The sequence below is a fragment of the Protopterus annectens genome, chromosome 5.part0 (assembly GCF_019279795.1).
Source record: "Protopterus annectens isolate FY-2018-M chromosome 5.part0, PAN1.0, whole genome shotgun sequence".
Taxonomy (NCBI): Eukaryota; Metazoa; Chordata; order Ceratodontiformes; family Protopteridae; genus Protopterus; species Protopterus annectens.
The window spans coordinates 1,844,266,265-1,844,284,241 of NC_056735.1; the positions used below are offsets into that span (position 1 = coordinate 1,844,266,265).

Genomic DNA, 17,977 nt, shown 5'->3' on the forward strand with positions numbered 1-17,977 from the left:
TTGATGGATTCATAACAGTACCTGTTGAGCGACTTGAGTGTGTGTGTTGTGGCGGATCCTGCCACCTGACAGACTGCTGACTTTTTCCTTGTCCAGCCTGGTGGGACATGTGCATCTCACAATGGAGTCGCCTATGACTAAGATATTTGGTTTTGGGTTGTGCCTTAGGGGCTTGTCTGAGATACAGATGTGTACTGTGTCCTGCAGGAGATGTATTATGTGAAGCTTGCTTGTGAGGTCTCTGTGGTTAGGTAAACTTCTGGTAAGGACCTCTGGAAATGTAGGTCTTTGTGGCATTGGTTTGGTTGGTGCAGGAGGTGAGGTGTGACAACTTGCTTAATGTCAGATGTACTGACTGAGTGACAGAGCCTGGATTCTAGGTTCTTAATATAGATTCATCTCTCACATAATGAATTTCTATGAACTAGAAGTGGGTTGTCCGTGTGTGTACGTGAGGTAATTGCTACATTGTTTCAGGATGCCCATGTTGACCAGGCTGGCTGGAAAAACTGTGGGAAATTGACAGTCTGTTGGGTAAGTTAATGTGCTCAAACTGGGAGAGGATAGGAAGGATCAAGTAATGTAGAGGACAGGAAAAGCGGTAAATAAAGCAAATACGAAGGGATATTGGGTAAGATTTGTGTTGGTACCTCTGGAATGTCAATGTGTAGCACTTGTCAGTAAGGCATAATCACAAGACCTCAGAGGTAGAGCATCAGCAGAGTCCATCCTCACCCCCTTTTTCCCCAGTTTGCCCATGGGGTTGGGGTGTCACTTCAACAGTGACAATCACCTCGAGCTAAGGTTTACACCAGTGGGTGGCTAGCCCTGCCACAATAATTCATCCGTATCACTCATTCACACACACTCGTACCTACAGGGAGTTTAGAGAGCCCAATTTACCTACTGCATGACTTCGGAATGTGACAGGAAGCTGGAGCACCCAGAGGAAATCCACAAGACTGCGGGGAGGACATGCAGAGTCCACACAGAAGGCACTTCAGCCAAGAATCAAACCGAACAATCTCTTGCTGTGAGGTGACTAAGGTAACTGCTGACCATCGCGGTCAAATTTGCAGGTAAAATTGCTTGCTGCTATAACTGCCAATAGTATCCCCTGCTGCATGGCAATGTGCAATGCGCAAACAAGCCCATATGTGGTGCTTGTGTAGCAAACTAAGTTAAACGAACTGACCAATAAAAAAGCTCAAAACTGGGCCTTGTTCCAGCAACCTTCAGATAGACGAGTTCTTACTGCACACTCCTGCCACAAGGCTGCAGGGGAACCCTTTCTAACAAATAGCCTGGTTTAGTGCACGTGTTTTACAAACAGAAGTAGATTCAGCAGGTCTGAATCTAGTCTATGCTACAGCAAAAATGCAACAATTCAGTAAAAACTGCTCAAACAGTGATATAGAGAAAAATACAGTTCAAAAGTGCACAGTGCAGTGAAAATATTTTCTTGGATTTTACAGACTTCAGATGCCTTGGATTGATCAGACAAATACAGAAGAGCAGTAGCTGGCTGCCAAACTGTGGAGCTTTATTAGGTCATTCTCTAGCATCTGTACTTCTTGGTGAGAGCCTGGTACAGTTTTGCTTTACTTGGTTTGTTTCCTGCAATTTTCATATTTTAAAACATGCACAAAACAAAACGAAGCATTACCGTAGGATGTTGTATTTTACGGAGCTGTACGATAAATCCTCTGATCTGAAGTAGTTTATTTCATTTGATCTTCAACCTGTGTTGAGCCGGCAACTTCACAAGCATCTGCACCAAGCTCCAAGCTCCTACCCCTAGCCATAATACACCACCACTACCTTCCAACCCTCAGATCTCGTTTGGCATGGCTTCGCAACGCATCCTGATCCTTCTACTCCAGGTTGAGTAGATTTTTGAAGTGTTTTTTTCCCCTGTTTCTTAGTGTTCAGTGTGTTTGCTGGTAGTGTAGGTCTCCTCTCTTCCTCCCCCTCACTGGTGCATCAAGTGTAGGTATTTTTCCTTGGTTTTCAGGTAGTTCTGTAGTAGTTGGACTTTTCCCCTCCCCCTTCAGCCTTGTGTGCTTGTGGTTCTGAGTGCGTGGCGAGTGGAGAGTGTCTTCCCTTTTTTGTTTCGTGGGACTGGTTATGGCTGATCTCCCAAAGCAAGTTTTCAAAAGGTGCACTGAGTGTGGCCACAAACTGTCGCTTGCTGACTGCCACACTGTGTTCTTTGTTTGGGTGGTGTCCATATTTCAACAGACTGCATTATCTGTGCGAGTTTTAACCGTGCGAGCCCTTAAAGATTGTAGGGCTAAACTTATGAAGGGCCTGCTCCCCTTCTACAGAGGTGGCCACCTCCACTTCTGCTTTGCTCATGGCTGGGACTGCCTCTCCTTCATCTCCTGCCCTTGCTTCTCCTCCCTCCCAGGCTGGGACTCATCCTCCTGCCTCTAAGCCTGTAGAAGGAAAACATAGAAAGGGCAGAGAGGAGAGACAGCATAGGACTGACAAGAGGAAGAGGTCCCCGGACCTTTCATCTCCGGGACCTCCCTCCAAACGTCAGACTAGGCACTGACCCGACTACTCTCTGCTCTGATCTCTTAGGTTTTCTCCAGAGGAGCCCAGGCCATCTTCTAGAGCTTCAGTTCTTCGACCCGCCAGATCTGAGTCCGTGGCTTCGTCGAGGTCTACCCACAGTCTCTCAGAAGCTGACATAGATAAAATGATGCAGAGATTTATTTGCACACAAATTCAGATGGGAGTCTTCCCAGCCCCCCTCCCTCTGGGGGCTCTCTTCCCTTTACACCTATATCTCCTTCTCCAATCTGACCCCTGGTTTCGGAGTACATGGATCTGAGAGTTCCCCTAGTCAGGGGGTCTGTGCCAAAGGTACCTGTTTCCTCTACACTGGCAGCTGCCTGGAGTGCGTCTGATCTGACTAGTTCGGATCAGAGTGGCTCTCTGAGCCTTAGCCTCGGTGTCTGATCCGAGGGGGTGGAGTTTTTTCCATCGGCTCCGACCTTGTCGGGTCATGGCCACCTCCTTGGCACTCCGTCTGCTTTGGGCCCGGCTCTGATTCCCACTTCTGATCCAGGGAGAGCGGTTCCCTTACTGGTGTCCCAGGAAGCTTATTCTTCTTCGGCGTTCAATGTCGTGTAAAAGGTTCTCTCCACTTGGTTGAGGCCCCGGACTATATCTTCGGACTCCTTCTAGACTCCCTCTGCTTTGTGTGAATCCCATCATTTTACCACCGGGAACAGCCTGTGCACGAGGAGCCCCAGGCAGTTTCCCTTGAACGAGTAGTTTGTGAGTCCCGTCTGGAAAGCCCCATCGAAGAGGTTCCTCACAAGCATACGTGCAAGAGGAGGCAGTATGACTCCTCTCCGGAGTCCCATACTGAGGGCACTGATTTGGATGATGGGAAAGGTTCCCCCAGATCACCTCCTGAGGATGTCTCCTTCGGAGACATGGAAATTTTGCGCCAGCAAGAAGGTTGATCCTCCTCGAAACTTTCCTGGGATGAATCTGTGTTCCTGGAGGTTTTCGGCATGGGTCCATCTACTTCCTGGGTGCGTCACCCCACGGATCCGTTAGTGGGCTTGGTCATCTCGCTAGCTTGGAAGGAACTGAACACTGGAACCAATCCCTAAGCGACCAGACAAAATATTGAACCCCCCTGCAGACGGACTGACTTGGAATAAAGGGTCCCCGGTAGACACCATGGTGGTAGCAGCCGCCACCAAGAAGAAATTGGCCCAGGAGAGTTCTTCGGTCCATCCTCCTGACCGTGAGTCTAGGATGGTGGATCGTCTAGGGAAGCAGGTTTATGCATTGGCACCCTTTTCTATCATGGCGCTGAACTATCTGGCCCATGTTACTCTACTACAGTGCAACCTGGTTAAGGAACTGGCTGAGTCTCCCCAGAGAGTCCATGTCGCAGGAGGACAGGGCAAGGTTCTCCGTGAGGATGTCTACCTTGACAACAGTTTGTAATACATCTATGCGACTCCTCTCACACGTGACCAAAGGAGTGGCTAGGGTGGCTGTGTCCAGCGTTTCCATGAGGTGTAACGCCCGGCTCATATTGGCAGTTCACAGAACCCTTCAAAGGCATCTTTTGCGAATGCCCCATTTGACTGCTCTTCCCTCTTTAAGACCGTCCGTGACACCTTGGTCCAGAGTGAGGAAGACACTGCCTGCCATCTGAACCCACTTCTCAAATACCCAGATCCTTTTCCTGGAATCGGCGAGGGTAAAAGATGTTCCGGAAGTCTCAGTATTCCTGGGACACTCTGGGCCCTTCTTCCCCCTAGAGGCAGAGGAGGTCTGAGGAATTTTGGGTCTGAAGAACCGTTCTCTGAGGCCCGCGCAGCAACCCCGAGGGGTTACCCGACTGCTCTGCTCTGGAGGAAGTCGGGGGTCACCTGTCGTTGCACTTGGCTGCATGGGAGTCCATGTCATCAGACCATTGGGTGTTTCAGATAATTTCCAGAGGCTATTCAATCCCATTTGTGGTTCTTGCTACACCTTGCAAACACCTCCCAGACATACCACCCACACAGAGAGGCAGCAGCACTAGAGGTTTCCAAGCTGATTTCCTAGGGATTACAATCAACACAGCCAAATCTCTTCTGAACCCTGTCCAGGTTATAGAATGCATAGGAGCACGGATAGACATGTTACAGACAAAAGTTTTCCTGACCTCGGAGAGGGTTCGAAATTTAAGGATACATGTCTCTCTCATTTACGGAGCTCATCTTCCCTCAGCAGAGTCTGTTTTAAGGGCCCTAGGTTCAATGGCAGCGACACTTAACAGTTCGACCATGTGCTCGCTTACATATGCGAGTACTACAATGGGCTCTAGCGGTGCAATGGTCTTTGTTGGATCTTCTGTTGCACCCAATACACATAAGCAAAGTCTGCAGGTCGCCCCTTCTATGGTGGATGCAATCTTTGGAAATCTTGGAAGGACTACCTTTTGTTCCAGCCTCTGCCCAAACCATAGTGACCACGGATGCCTCCTAGCTAGAGTGGGGAGGGGGGCATTGTTCTTGAAGGACAGTCCAAGGCATGTGGTCTTGATCGAGACCAGTTTGCATATAAACATTCTGGAGATGAGGGCAGTCCTTTAGCGTTGCAGGCCCTTCATGCCTTTCTGTCTCTGGGAACCATTACAATCCAGTCAGACATGTCGATGGTCTGGTATATCAACAAGCAGGGAGGGACCTTACTCCCGCAAGGCCATGAGAGTTTGGGAATGGGCATTTTCCACCGATCGTTTTCTGGTAGCAACACGTACATTCTGTGGCAGTCCAACATTCTGGCAGACAAACTAAGCTGGACTATTCTGATGCCTTACAAGTGATCTCTGAATCCTTCAGTAGCCGAGCAGATCTTTCTAGAGTGGGGTCGACCTTGCTGTGATCTCTTCACATCTTCCAATGTGAAGTGCAGCGAGTTCTTCGCTCTGAACCCCCTGTCTGGGAGTCCCCCAGAGACTCTCTCTTGTCCATGTTTGGCCCCCTGGTCTTTATGCTTATCCCCCTGTACCCCTTATTCCAGAGTTCATACAGAAGGCTTGTCGAGTGGGGAGCAAAGTGATTCTCACTACCCCGTTTTGGCCTCACCAGGTATGGTTTCCATTTCTTTGGTCTCATCTTCTAGCTCCTCCTTGGATCTTTGATACCACTGAGGATCTCATTTCTCACGCCTCAAGGGTTCCTCATCCGAATCTGGACAGTCTGAAGCTCACAGCTTGGCTGCTCCAGTTCCCCTAATTGCTAGGACTCCCAGATTGTCTTCTTTGGTCAGGTATATTCTGGTGGCAGCTCATAAGTCGTCCACCAGGAAGATTTATTGCAGCAAATGGAAGGGTTTTTCCTTTTGGGCCTCTCAAAGGAGTTTAGATCCTTTCACGGTTCCCATTCCGGCTATCTTTGACCTTTTGGCAAATATTTTTCAACAAGGGGATAGCTAGTCTACGATCAAGGTTCAACTAGCTGCCATTTCTCATTTTCACTTTGAGAACTTCTTTGGCCTCTTCCAGATTGTGCAAAGGCTTTATCAAAGGTACCTTCTTCTTGCATCTTCCATTCAAAGATCCCATCCCCCCGTGGGACCTTACTATGGTACTACAAGCGTTGGTTGCCCCTCCATTTGAACCTGCAGCAACCACAGATCTTAAGTTTTTGTCTTGGAAGACAGCCTTTCTAGTGGCCATCACCTCGGCTAGGAGGGTTTCAGAACTTCAGGCATTGTCTGTCAAGGTCCCATAGATGGTTTCTCTTCGCACCAATCCTCCCAAAAGTAGCATCTGAGTTTAATATCAATCAAACTATCAATTTACCTGTTTTCTTTCCAAACTATCACTTTACCTGTTTTCTTTCCAAATTATGCAAACAAAATTGAATACAAGTTGCATTTGTTGGATGTTCATAGGCAAGTTACAGTTCTATTTGCACAGGAACAAAGCTTTTCGTAAATCTGACCAGTTTGTGTCCTTTTGTAAACCTTTTTTGGGTAAACCCATTTCCAATGTGACCATTGCCAGGTGGATCTCTCTGTATCCTTCAGATCTACAAGGATAAAAGTTAGTCTCCTCCGCTTCAGATTAGAGCTCACTAGACAAGGTCCATGGCTACTTCTGCGGCTTTTTGGTCTAGTATCCTTAGACGACATTTCTTCTGCGGCTACTTGGTCCTCATCTCATACCTTTATTTCACACTATAAATTGGATTTGATTTTTCAAAGGAGAGCATTTTTTGGTTCTGCGGTGCTCCAGAATATCCTTCCATGAGGGTCACCCAGGTGTTTAGTAGCTGGGAACTCTGTCCCACAGGTTGAAGATCAGATGAAGTAAACTACTTCAGATAAAGAAGTTATCCATTGAGTAGTTCTACTTCATTTGTCTTCAACCGTCCCTCCTGCCTTCCCCCTGGCCTTACCATATGGACAGTGCTCATAGATGGCATTTTGTGTATGTAAGGTGTTTTGGATCGGGTTGTTTGGTGTAAGGTGCAGCAAACGCGATCTGAAGGTTGGAAGGTGGTGTATTATGGGTAGGGAGAGGAGCTTGGAGCTCAGAGCAGATGCTTGTGAAGTTGCTGGCTCGGATCTGATACCCACAGGTTAAAGACAAATGAAGTAGAACTACTCAGATGGAATGTTATGGTGAGTACATAACTTTTATTTTATTTGAACATAAACACTCATTCACTGGACCTATGCATAAGGATTGCACCACTGGCAGCTGGCATATCTTTGTTTCTGTATTACTCCTTTGTATCTTGACCTAGTCCACTTATATTGCAGTAGTTTGTATGTTTAAATGAAATTATGATCTTGTGTGAATTTTAACAGAATAAATATATTTTGATTGGCAGTTTGATAAAGAAAATCAGAATCAAGGCACCTGTAACAAAACTAGCACACTAGTGAAGAAAAGTATGCCTCCTAGACAAAGTATTGTTTCTACTGGACCTTTGAAAAATGCAGCAGTTAAGATTTCTACCACAGCCTCCGCTACAACCAAGTCTTCAGAATTATTTAAGGAAATAGGAACTGCTGGTATCAAACGTGTCTCAAGTGCTGCTGGGAATGCATCTGATCCTGCTGTAAAAGGAAGAGCAAGACGCTCAACACTCACTCACTCCTTTTTGGTTAATAAGAACCTCCAACAAAAGCAGCTAGTTGGGAAAGTAATTTCTGACAGTGTAAAGGTTAAAAAAACAGTATTGGGTACTTTACATGGGAAAGTTGTACAGTCAAAAATCAACTCGTTCAGGAAACCAGTGCCTCCTGGAATGGAGAAAGCATCACTAGTAGATGGCTCAAAATCTGAGTCTGATTTGCAAAAACAAAAACGCAGTAGTGCAACTGATAAAAATGACTGTAAACCAGGTGCTGATTTGAGGAAGAAGAGATGCAGTGTTATATTGGCCACAGAAAGGAAAGCAAGTCAACAAACTAAAACTGCCACTACCACTACTGTGGCCAAAAAGTGGGTCCCAGTCAGACCATCTATTGGAAATGTGAAGAAAATTGAGCCAAGTGGAGTAACAGTTAGACAATCCATTAAAAATGTGTCAGAGTTACAAAAAAAGAGAGAATCTCTGTTAGGGAAGCCAGCAGCCAAGAACAAGGATGTCTGTGACTATATTGATGGCAATCAACAAACAAGCAGAGGAGGTAAAAAGCCAACAGCTCGACAAAGTATTTTACCTTCTTCAGGTAGGACAGAAAATATGCCTAAAGTTGCAAAGCCTGATACAAAAACGCCTATTACACGTCCCAGTCAGATCAAAACAGTTGGAGTGTCAAAGGTGTCTGCAAATACTAAACACATTGCCTCTAAGGAAACTGCAGAACAGCAAAGGTAAGATAACCGGAGTGTGAACTCTTGCTGTGCATTAAACTCATTATGAATGATCAGTGACACATGCCTAACCTGTAGCATGATTAATTTAGCCCGAGTATGCAAGCTGTAATGTTTGTAGTTTCATTTATTGTGTTCACATGGAGCACCTTGCTGCTGTAATGACGCAATTGTAGAATATTTTGGGTAACATCTAATATCTGTAAACATTTGCACACCACCTTGTATTTGACAAGGTTTCTAAACTGTTCCCATTGGGAGAAGGACGCATATCAGTGCCTTTTAGCATGACAGAGCACAGAAGAACATTTAGTCATATTTTCTAGGTTGTTTACCATATTTGATTTTGTCACGCTTTCTGTTAGCGTTATGCCAGGTGTCAGGGAATGCTCTACTGCTGACATGCTAGTTGCTTGGCTTTAAGTGTTTACACTGCTGCCTTGGGCTTTGACCAGTACCTGACAAACAAAACAGGTTCACACTGTACTACTACAGAGTTGTTATAACCACAGTCTCCACAGGATTTCTTAAGCTTTCACTGCTACCTTACCAAAAGTAGTACTATACTTAAAAACTGTTTATTCACACATGCAGAATGATATTCACGGGGGCCAGAAATACATTTTTAATGTTGCTCTTTCCTGCTTTTACAGTGGCATGTTCCCATTTACCAGCTTAATGTGGCACGTCCAGGGTTTTACTGTACATAATCATAGTAAGCCATCCTCACTTAATTTGTAGTGGCTGTGGCTATGGCTAAGCAGTGTCCCTTCAAAAGGCAGATTCCAGCTGTTATAGTTCACCAGTTTTGAATAATTAATAACAAGAAATGTAATTGACTAGTAGCAAACCTGTGTAATTAATGAAATTCTTGCGCTTAATTAAATATGCATTTAATTTATAGTAGTGTTCAATGAAATAGTTTTGGAAGACACACAAATATGAAAGTCATACTTTTGTTGTTCATACCATAAACTACAGATAACTGCATGTACCTGATCTAACTTGCTTGACTTAAGTTGGAAAGGGCTAGCAGGCAAAACTTGGGCATGTGCTAACAGACTCTGGTTGCAGATGGTCTCATCTGAAGTCCAAGTGAAAAGCAAAGATCATGTAGTTGAGCGCTTGCTTATATGCCAGCACATGACTTTTGGAATTTATTCTTTGCTAAATAATGTGGCTTTCAAACTGCAAATTTGTTTTGCCTTTGCTAAGGAACATAGAGTTTTACTTCTGGAGGCTGAACTGCAATGAGAGTATTGAAAAAATAAGTTAGTACTTCTCTTTTAAGATTACTCTCTTTGATTCCTGGCTCTTCATATAGTTACTAGGTCAAAATTTTGAATCCAGATAAATCTCCAGAGTTACGTTAGCTACGTTAGATACCAGGAAGTTCCAGCACTGATAAGGTAATATAACCTTTGACAGGCTGTGATAGTCTAAGGAACTCTTACCTCTGCTAGTATGTGTGTCTCAGTTTCTTTTTAAAGCTCTGCTGCATGTTTGTTAAATAAGGTTTTGTGCAATTTTCACACTTACGGAAAAACAGCAGAGGATTTCTGCATTTTTTCATATAAGGTACTCCTCGTAGCAGTAGATCTGATGGAACTGGAGCCATCCTAGGTAATTTCTAGGACTAAAACCACGTTCATTAGGACCACTCAGTACTCCAAACTTTTCCAGGCTGTTATTCCTCACTTCTGTGGCATAATGTAATATACCAGCATCTGACAACAGATGTTCATTACTACACACTGCTATTCATTGGTCTCTCTAATGTCCCAATGCTGCTTTACATCTTTGGTTTTTCTGCTGGCCTATGATTATTTTCTGCTTTGTGTCTGCTTGTTTAAATGTGCCCATCTTTTGGTTTGTTCTTTCTGCAGCTTCTTTCATGTAGTTTCGGGAGATTTTCTTCCCTTCAAGGTTTTGACTCTGTCCTTGGAAATGACATGGAAATTGATATTAATCTCCCTTTTGCTTTTCTGTCCTTGTCTGTTTGGCTTAGTGAGCAAAAAGTAGCGATACTTTTTGCTTTGGGGGGGGGGGTACCCTTTTAGCCCTTATGGAGTCAGGGTTTTATAAGTGGGAGACAAGATCATGCCGCAAGACAGACTCCTCCTGTTTCACCTTGGGAAAGTCCACTAAGAGAACTAATGCAGAATTTGCAGACATTACACCGGCATAGCTGGCATTGGGCACCAGTGGCCGCTGGGAGCCCCCAATTATCTCCCTGCAAAGAGGGCCCCTATGCAGCAGCCATGAGTTTCTCCATCTCCTCTGTTTGTTCCTCTGCACCTTTTGGATGGCTGTATGGTTGTGTGATGTCATCACGTGATTGCAGACTTTTTTTTCCCTGTTTTACTTCTGTGTAAGCTGCACTTAATCAGGTCCACTTTAGTGAAGCAAGGGACTTGATTGGCTACAGCATCCAGAGAATAGTAAGTTGTAGTTTTTTTTTTTTTTTCTTTTACAAGTTATGTTAGTGTTTGAGGACTCTGTGTGAAGCACATGAGAGTTAATTACAGATTAAACTGTCTGCAGGGCCACACCCTCTGCATTGATGCAAGTGGTTCATTTGAGTCCATGGTTGACAGGGAGGACAATAGAACTATTTATATGTGGTAAAGTTAAATTAAGGTGCACACCAGCCAAGCTTTGATGTTAAATCCAGGGAAACTAAACTGGAGCTTAATAAAAAGCTTTCTCTTCCACATACCACTGCTGGGCTTGGAGAAATGGCATGCGTAAAATAGCAGCTACAACAGACAGCAAAAATAAAACAAATTATTTCAATTAAGTTACACACTTAGTATTTTTTACAGTCATGGAATGTTTAAAATGTTATACCCACATTATAATTTAAGCACAAAGGTCCCATTACTGCCATGATATTACATGGATTAACGTCTATAATACATTCAGAACCATAGATGTTCTTAGTGTTTCACTGTTGCAGTCATTACATTTGGGGTAATCTGCTGGCAGGTTGCCCTCAGTCGGCCTGATTAACAAAGTCTTGGGTCCGCTGTCCCTTCTTTCATGACGTCAGGGGTATAAAACATGCAGCAGACGTCATTACCTCAGCCTTTCTTGCCATGCGGTGCCTGAAACAGAAGCAGTTCACAAGTGCCGGTCGGCCGACTCCTGAAATTTTTGTTTTTGAGTTTCAGAACCGAAGTCTTCAACTTAAAGCGAAGTACCCCGTTGGGGAAACTTTTTATTGCTCCTTACCAATGTCAGTAAAAGTTAATAATTGCATTACTTGTGGAAAGCAAATACCTCATAAAGATTTTCATCTGTACTGCATTCCTTGTCTAGGCCCTGACCACGAAGTACCTTGCTGTTTTGTGCTTTATTTAATCAGCGCACTATCTGTCGTCTGTATATTTTTGCCTCTAAATATTTCTGTTCTCGGTTTAATTATCCTGAAATGACGTCGGACAGCCATCTGACCGGAATTTCAAAAAAGCGCAAGGATAAAGACAGAGACAGGCTGTTGAGGTCCAAAACTGCTGACGACGCTTCTAAGCCAGTTCGCCAGTACTCCAGTGAGGTGCTTTCGCAGCCCCTGATGCCTGCTATTTCTGACTCGCAGGCCTCTACTGAGACCCATTCGGAGTCCGGTATGCTGCGAGATACTTTAACTATGGAACCCACAGATGTCTCTACTTTGAAGCAGCTGTGCAGGCACTGGCTTCTGAGGGTGTATTCTGGCCCTACAGACTTGCATATCAAACCTACTCCACTATCAATACTAAGGCCTAAATCTCTATCTATGTCAAAAAAACTATGCCCAGGCCACATGTTCAGGCCCCTATGCCTAAAAAACAAATTATCAAAAATGGCTGAGAATCTAATTACTCTAATCAGGGGTAGTAAACACCCCCCCACCTTCTAAGAGACCTAGGCCTGAGCTTGACTATGAATCTTCTGATCAGGATTCTGTTTCTTCTGACTCTTCTAATGATATGTATTTGTCCATACCTACTTATGAGGATTCTGATGCAGAGGATTCCATTCCCCCCCCCCCCCGAGGATTTCTCTTTTGGTGAAACTTTACATACCTTACGGGAGCATTTCCACTGAGAAAGTCAGGAATTCTCTTCAAAAAAAGAGGCTTAGGGATTTTTTTTTCTTTTACCTCAGCATAGGCCTTTGGCAATACCTCATGTACTAGACATTGTTGATGTGTTTTCGGAATCCAATATGGCCCCTGATTCCCTGCCTCCAGCTCCTTGTAAACCAGACAGATACTACAGGGTTCCTGAGTCCCACAAGTTCCTTTTCAAAACTCCTGTTGCAGATCCTGAAACCATTTCTCAAGGGCCTTAGGATATTAAGGCTTCTACTGCTAAAAATCCTACCCCTTCTGATAGAGACTCCAGGGTGCTGGATAGATGGGGTAAAAAGGTTTATACTTCTGCAACCTTGGCTATCAGGGCTTTAAACTGCCAATTTCATATGTTAAAATATCAACAGCATATTATTGGACTGCTTAAACAGAAAATTATGTTGATTTCTGACTGTGTGGAAAATGAAGATTTACAGGATTTATTGCATTCTGCTGAGCAAGTTGGAAAACATGCTTTGCAATTTGGTTTTGGTTCTTTAGAGGCCTCTTGCAGGACTGCTGTTACTGGGTCTGTGTTAGAAGGCATGCTTGGCTTAAGGAGCAATTTCTGCCTGATAATGTTAAAGCAAAATTGTTGGATGCTCCTTTAAATCAGGACGTCTGTTTGGCAATAAGGCTGAAGAAGTTTTAAAAAAGATGGAAGATATCTATGCAAACTGTAAAAGATTTCTTACAAGTGCAACCTCCAAGATTTAGTAGGCACTGGCCCACCAAGAATTGGTCCTTTCTAGTTCCTTCCAGATCCTCTCAAGCCAAATCCAGACGCACCAAAAGTACCAGGTTTTAGTCCCAGGGGAGACTCTGACCTAAGCAATGGGGGGGCCTCCACTTCCAAATCTGGAAATAACAAGACACTCCCTATGGTAAACGGTCTCAATGACTTTCCTTTAAAATTACCAAGCACTTACCTTTTAGCCACCCCTTTGGGGGGGAAAGATTGCTTTTCATGCAAGAAACTGGGAATTTATAACCCAGGACAAATGGGTTTTAAATAGTGTCCCAGGGATACAGATTTCATTTCCACACGTTGCCAACACCAAATGAGTGGCCAGACCTGCCCCCAAATCAGTGGGGGGGAAAGATTGCTTTTCATGCAAGAAACTGGGAATTTATAACCCAGGACAAATGGGTTTTAAATAGTGTCCCAGGGATACAGATTTCATTTCCACACGTTGCCAACACCAAACGAGTGGCCAGACCTGCCCCCAAATCAGTGGGCAGAGGCTCAGAAACCAGTACCTTCCCTCTTAAACATGGGGGCTATTCAACCAGTACCAGAAGAGGAAAAGGGACAAGGTTTTTATTCCAGGCTTTTCCTGGTACCCAGAAAAGACATTGTGGTGTCCAATTCTGGACCTGTCTACTCTAAACACCTTTCTGGACATTCCAAAATTCAAGATGCTGACTCTTCACCAGTTACTTCCTATGCTAGGCAAAGATGCCTGGTTGGCAACTCTAGATTTAAAAGAAGCTTACCTGCATGTCCCAATCAGGGAATCTTGCAGAAGATACCTACGCTTCAAAGCAGGCTATTTGCATTATCAGTTCTCTGCACTGCCCTTTGGCTTGTCTACTCCGCCCAGGGTATTCACAAAGTTCCTGGCTCCAGTAATTGCATTTTGCAGGCAAAGAAATATTCAAATATATCCATACCTGGACGATTGTCTAATTCAGTCAGAAAACCAGACCATACTTCTGAACCATCTGGCGTTTGTAAAAAGAGCCCTAACTTGTCTAGGGTACACCATAAATGAAAAGAAATCACAACTGGTACCCTCTCAACAGATTACATTCCTGGGTGCAAGCTTGAATACAACTGCCCAGATGGCTTTCCTCACACCAGAAAAGCAAATTCATTTGGTAACTTCAAACAAATGGCCACAAAAACCCTGCTATCTGCAAGAAAAATACTGCAAGCCTTGGGGTTCATGGCCTCCTGCATTCTTCTAATTCCATATGCAAGACTGCATGTGAGGAAACTTCAGTAGTACTTAAAGTCTATGGAGTCAATGTTGTCACAGCCTGGAAACAATGATTCCTATCATACCTTGCCTACGGCTGGTTCCTATGGTGGGCAGAGGCCTGCCACCAAAACAAGGGACTTCCATTCACGCTACCCCCTGCTGCCCAAATCCTAACTACAGACTCATCAGACTATGCATGGGGGGGGCAAATGGAACCAAAATCAAATGAACCTACATATCTTTCAAAGAAATGTTAGCTGTGCAGAATGCTCTGACAGCCTTCAAGGACTACATTCTTCCAGGACAACTAATAGTAAAGACGGACAACACTATGGTTATGTGGTACATAAGCAGGGGGTACACATTCCTACCCTCTCTGCAGACTAGCCATGGCATTGTGGAGCACAGCCTTGAGCTACCAAGTGCACCTACAAGCTCAATTCCTGCCAGCAAAATTAAATACACTGGCAGATGGACTAAGCAGAAATCTCATGGACCCACACGAGTGGAGACTGGAACCACAGATTTTCAACATGTTGACCAGCAAATGGGGGAGCCCAGACATAGATCTGTTTGCCTCCCCCCAGAACTACCAGTTGGACAAATTTTGCACAAGGACTCCCCACAAAAAAGCCAGGAAAGTGGATGCTCTGTCCTTCAGCTGGAAAAACCTATCGGTCTACGCCTTTCCTCCTCTGCCTCTACTCTGCAAAGTTCTGTTAAGTCAAACAGGACAAACCAAGAATGATTTTGATTGCTCCAGACTGGCCAGCACTAGTACCCCGCTCCTGCACAGTGTCACAAATATCTCCCTGGCACCTGCCTCAGACACATTCCTTACCGTCTCAGCAGGAGAACCAGATTCTGCACCCTCAGCTCCCAACATTGAACCTTGCAGCTCGGCTAATCACTTAAATTCCCCCTTAGCATCCCTCAGCAACCTGTAATGGATGTCATCTTTGAGGCGAGAAGACCTAGTACTAGAAAATCTTATGCTGACAAATAGAAATGATTCTGTGCTTGGAATCCTATCTCAAGGAATGAGCACAGCAGCGCCCAATATACCTCAGATTTTACAATACGTAACTGAGATGCTTCACAAGGGTCTGTCTTTTTCCTCCATTAAAATCCACGCCTCAGCCATTTCAGCTCGTTATAACACAACCTCCCCTCTCATCCTGTGGTCAAGCAGTACCTCAGAGGGGCCAAAAACTTGAGACCACCCAGGAGAGCTCCAGCCCCTGCCTGGGACCTTAACTTTGTATTGGAGAAACTCACTCTGCCTCCTTTCAAGCCAGCTGCTACTGTAGACTTAAAATTTCTTTCTTGGAAAACAGCCTTCCTTCTAGCAATCACTTCAGCTAGAAGGATACGAGTTACAGGCCCTTATGGCAGTGAAGCTTTTCATCATCTTTCATGCGGACAGGGTGTCACTCAGGACCAATCCATCCTTCATGCCCAAGGTGTGGTATCCAGTGTGGCTCTTAATCAGTCCATTCATTTGCCAACTTTCTTTCCCAATCTACAGAACAAAGGGGAACGGAATCTGCATTCACTGGATGTGCACAGACAACTTAGATTCTACTTGGACAGCACTAAAACTCAAAGAAAATCTGAACTGCTGGTAACATTTGCTGCAGGGGCAGAGGGAAAGGTTATTTTAAAACAAACCATTTCAAAATGGGTAAGCTTGAGGGTAGAAGGCCTCCCTCAATCATCTGAGTCTCCTAGACTACAGTCAGAGGTGCACAAGTTCAAGACCTTCTGTACCCCAGGTCTTCTGCCAGTCTCTGCTATTTCTGTTAGCCCTGATTGGAAGTGGTGCAGAGGACCACCAGGTCATCCTAAATCAGGGCTCACAGCTCAAGGTGTAGACATCCAAGGCAGCGTCTGTATAGTTGCTTCTTAAGATCCTACTTTGAGGCTGCTTCCAAAGTATGCAGCCCAGTGCTGACCTCTCCCTGTTCCACTTGTAATGAGCATGTCCTCATGCACTGGTTCCATACTGTCTGTGCAAGTCTCCTTTATTGCTCTTTCTCCACTGTTTCCAGCAGGTACCCAAGCTGACAAACTTTAATCACCTGTCATAGTTAGGGTTATATTCCAATACAACAACAGATCTGGCTAATTTTGTTGGGATTTCTACGTGATGGCCATTTTGCAAAGGAAAGTAAACCAGTACTGCAGCAACTTTACAGGCAGAAAAGCAGGAAAAATGAGCTCCGAATTAATGTGACTGCAATGCATGTTGTAGATGGTAAGGTTTTAATCCGTAATCATCAGTGGGGTCCTAGCAAGTCTTCCTTTCCAGGCAAGCTTCCGTACACCCCCACCCAAGTGCATAAGTATCTGCTGTGTATTATTGGGATTCTCTGTCCATCCCCACACCTGCCTTTTTCTAATTGGTGTTGCTCTAAGATCATTACTGATGTGCAAATGAAAGTTTACTGACAAGGTTGTATACAAATAGCAGCAGCAAGAATCACTTAAGTTACTGGCATGGGCTCAATTTCCCAGGCTGAAGGCAGAGTCAAAATCTCCTGCTACTATTACTTTATCGTCCACATCTTCCAAGCCTTCCAAAAAGAGGACTAAATCAGACCTCTTCCCCCTCTGATCTGAAGAAAGAAGTAGTCTAATTCTATATCCTCTGATCTGACTAAAACTGTTTGATCTGACTACTCGGGATCCAGCAGTTTTACCTAGAACCTGATCCCCATTGGTAGAACCTGTAGCGTCTAGGCTGCTTTCCCCTTTTCTAGAAAGGTGCAGAACGAAGTCACCTTCCCTGGCATCGCATTCATCTAGGAGTTTGACAGAGGATGACTTGGATCGGATAATGAGGAAGTTTCTCAGTGCATATTCAGATGGCTCCTACTGTTTCTGGCTAGGAAGCCTGTCCATCTTCCACTCTACCAACTCGGACTCCTCTGATTCCTTTGGTTGTTTGAGTCCCTGGATCCAGGTCTTCAGGTCAGTCAGGCTTAGATTCGCAGATGACTTTGTCATCGGATCCGAAGCTAACCCTGAGTGCCCCAGCTCTGTCATTTTCGGATCCAGAAGACTGAGCTGAAGCTTCCTTACCCAAATCCAAGGTCCTAGAGTTGACTCTGAAGGTTTTGGCGTCATCTCTGCACCTTGGTGCTTCAGCACTGAATAGCTTGCCTCTGACTTCTTCCTCTGGGAGATTTGCTTTCAGGGTGGGAGGAGATAAGTCCAGAACCTTGCCTTCTCGGCTCTAACGTCATCTGGCTCTCTCCCAGGAGGTCTGCCTTTGAGGTTGTGAAGAGGGTTTTCTCTGCTTTGACAGAACTGATGGATCTCACCTTCTCGGATTTCCAATCCACTTCCCAGATGTCTCTGCGCTTGGAGTCTCATCATTCGACTCCACAAGGACAGACAGCCCAAGACCTCCAGACTACCCAGCAGGGTTTTACAGTTTCTTCCATCACCTCCCCAGAACACTCTACCGGGGAGGTCCCTAGGAAGAGAAAATGTAACAGGCATTTGGACTCTCCACAA

The 17,977-nt window shown here is 44.9% G+C and overlaps 1 protein-coding gene across 1 annotated transcript in view; it reads left to right on the plus strand.

Annotated features, from left to right (window-relative positions):
- Nucleotides 1–17,977, plus strand: part of CKAP2 (cytoskeleton associated protein 2) — a 741,255-nt gene that overhangs the window by 249,967 nt on the left and 473,311 nt on the right. Inside the window, exon 4 of the mRNA XM_044071663.1 lies at nt 7,365–8,356. Within this exon, the coding sequence (XP_043927598.1) occupies nt 7,365–8,356 (992 nt within the window). The remainder of the gene's footprint in view (nt 1–7,364; nt 8,357–17,977) is intronic.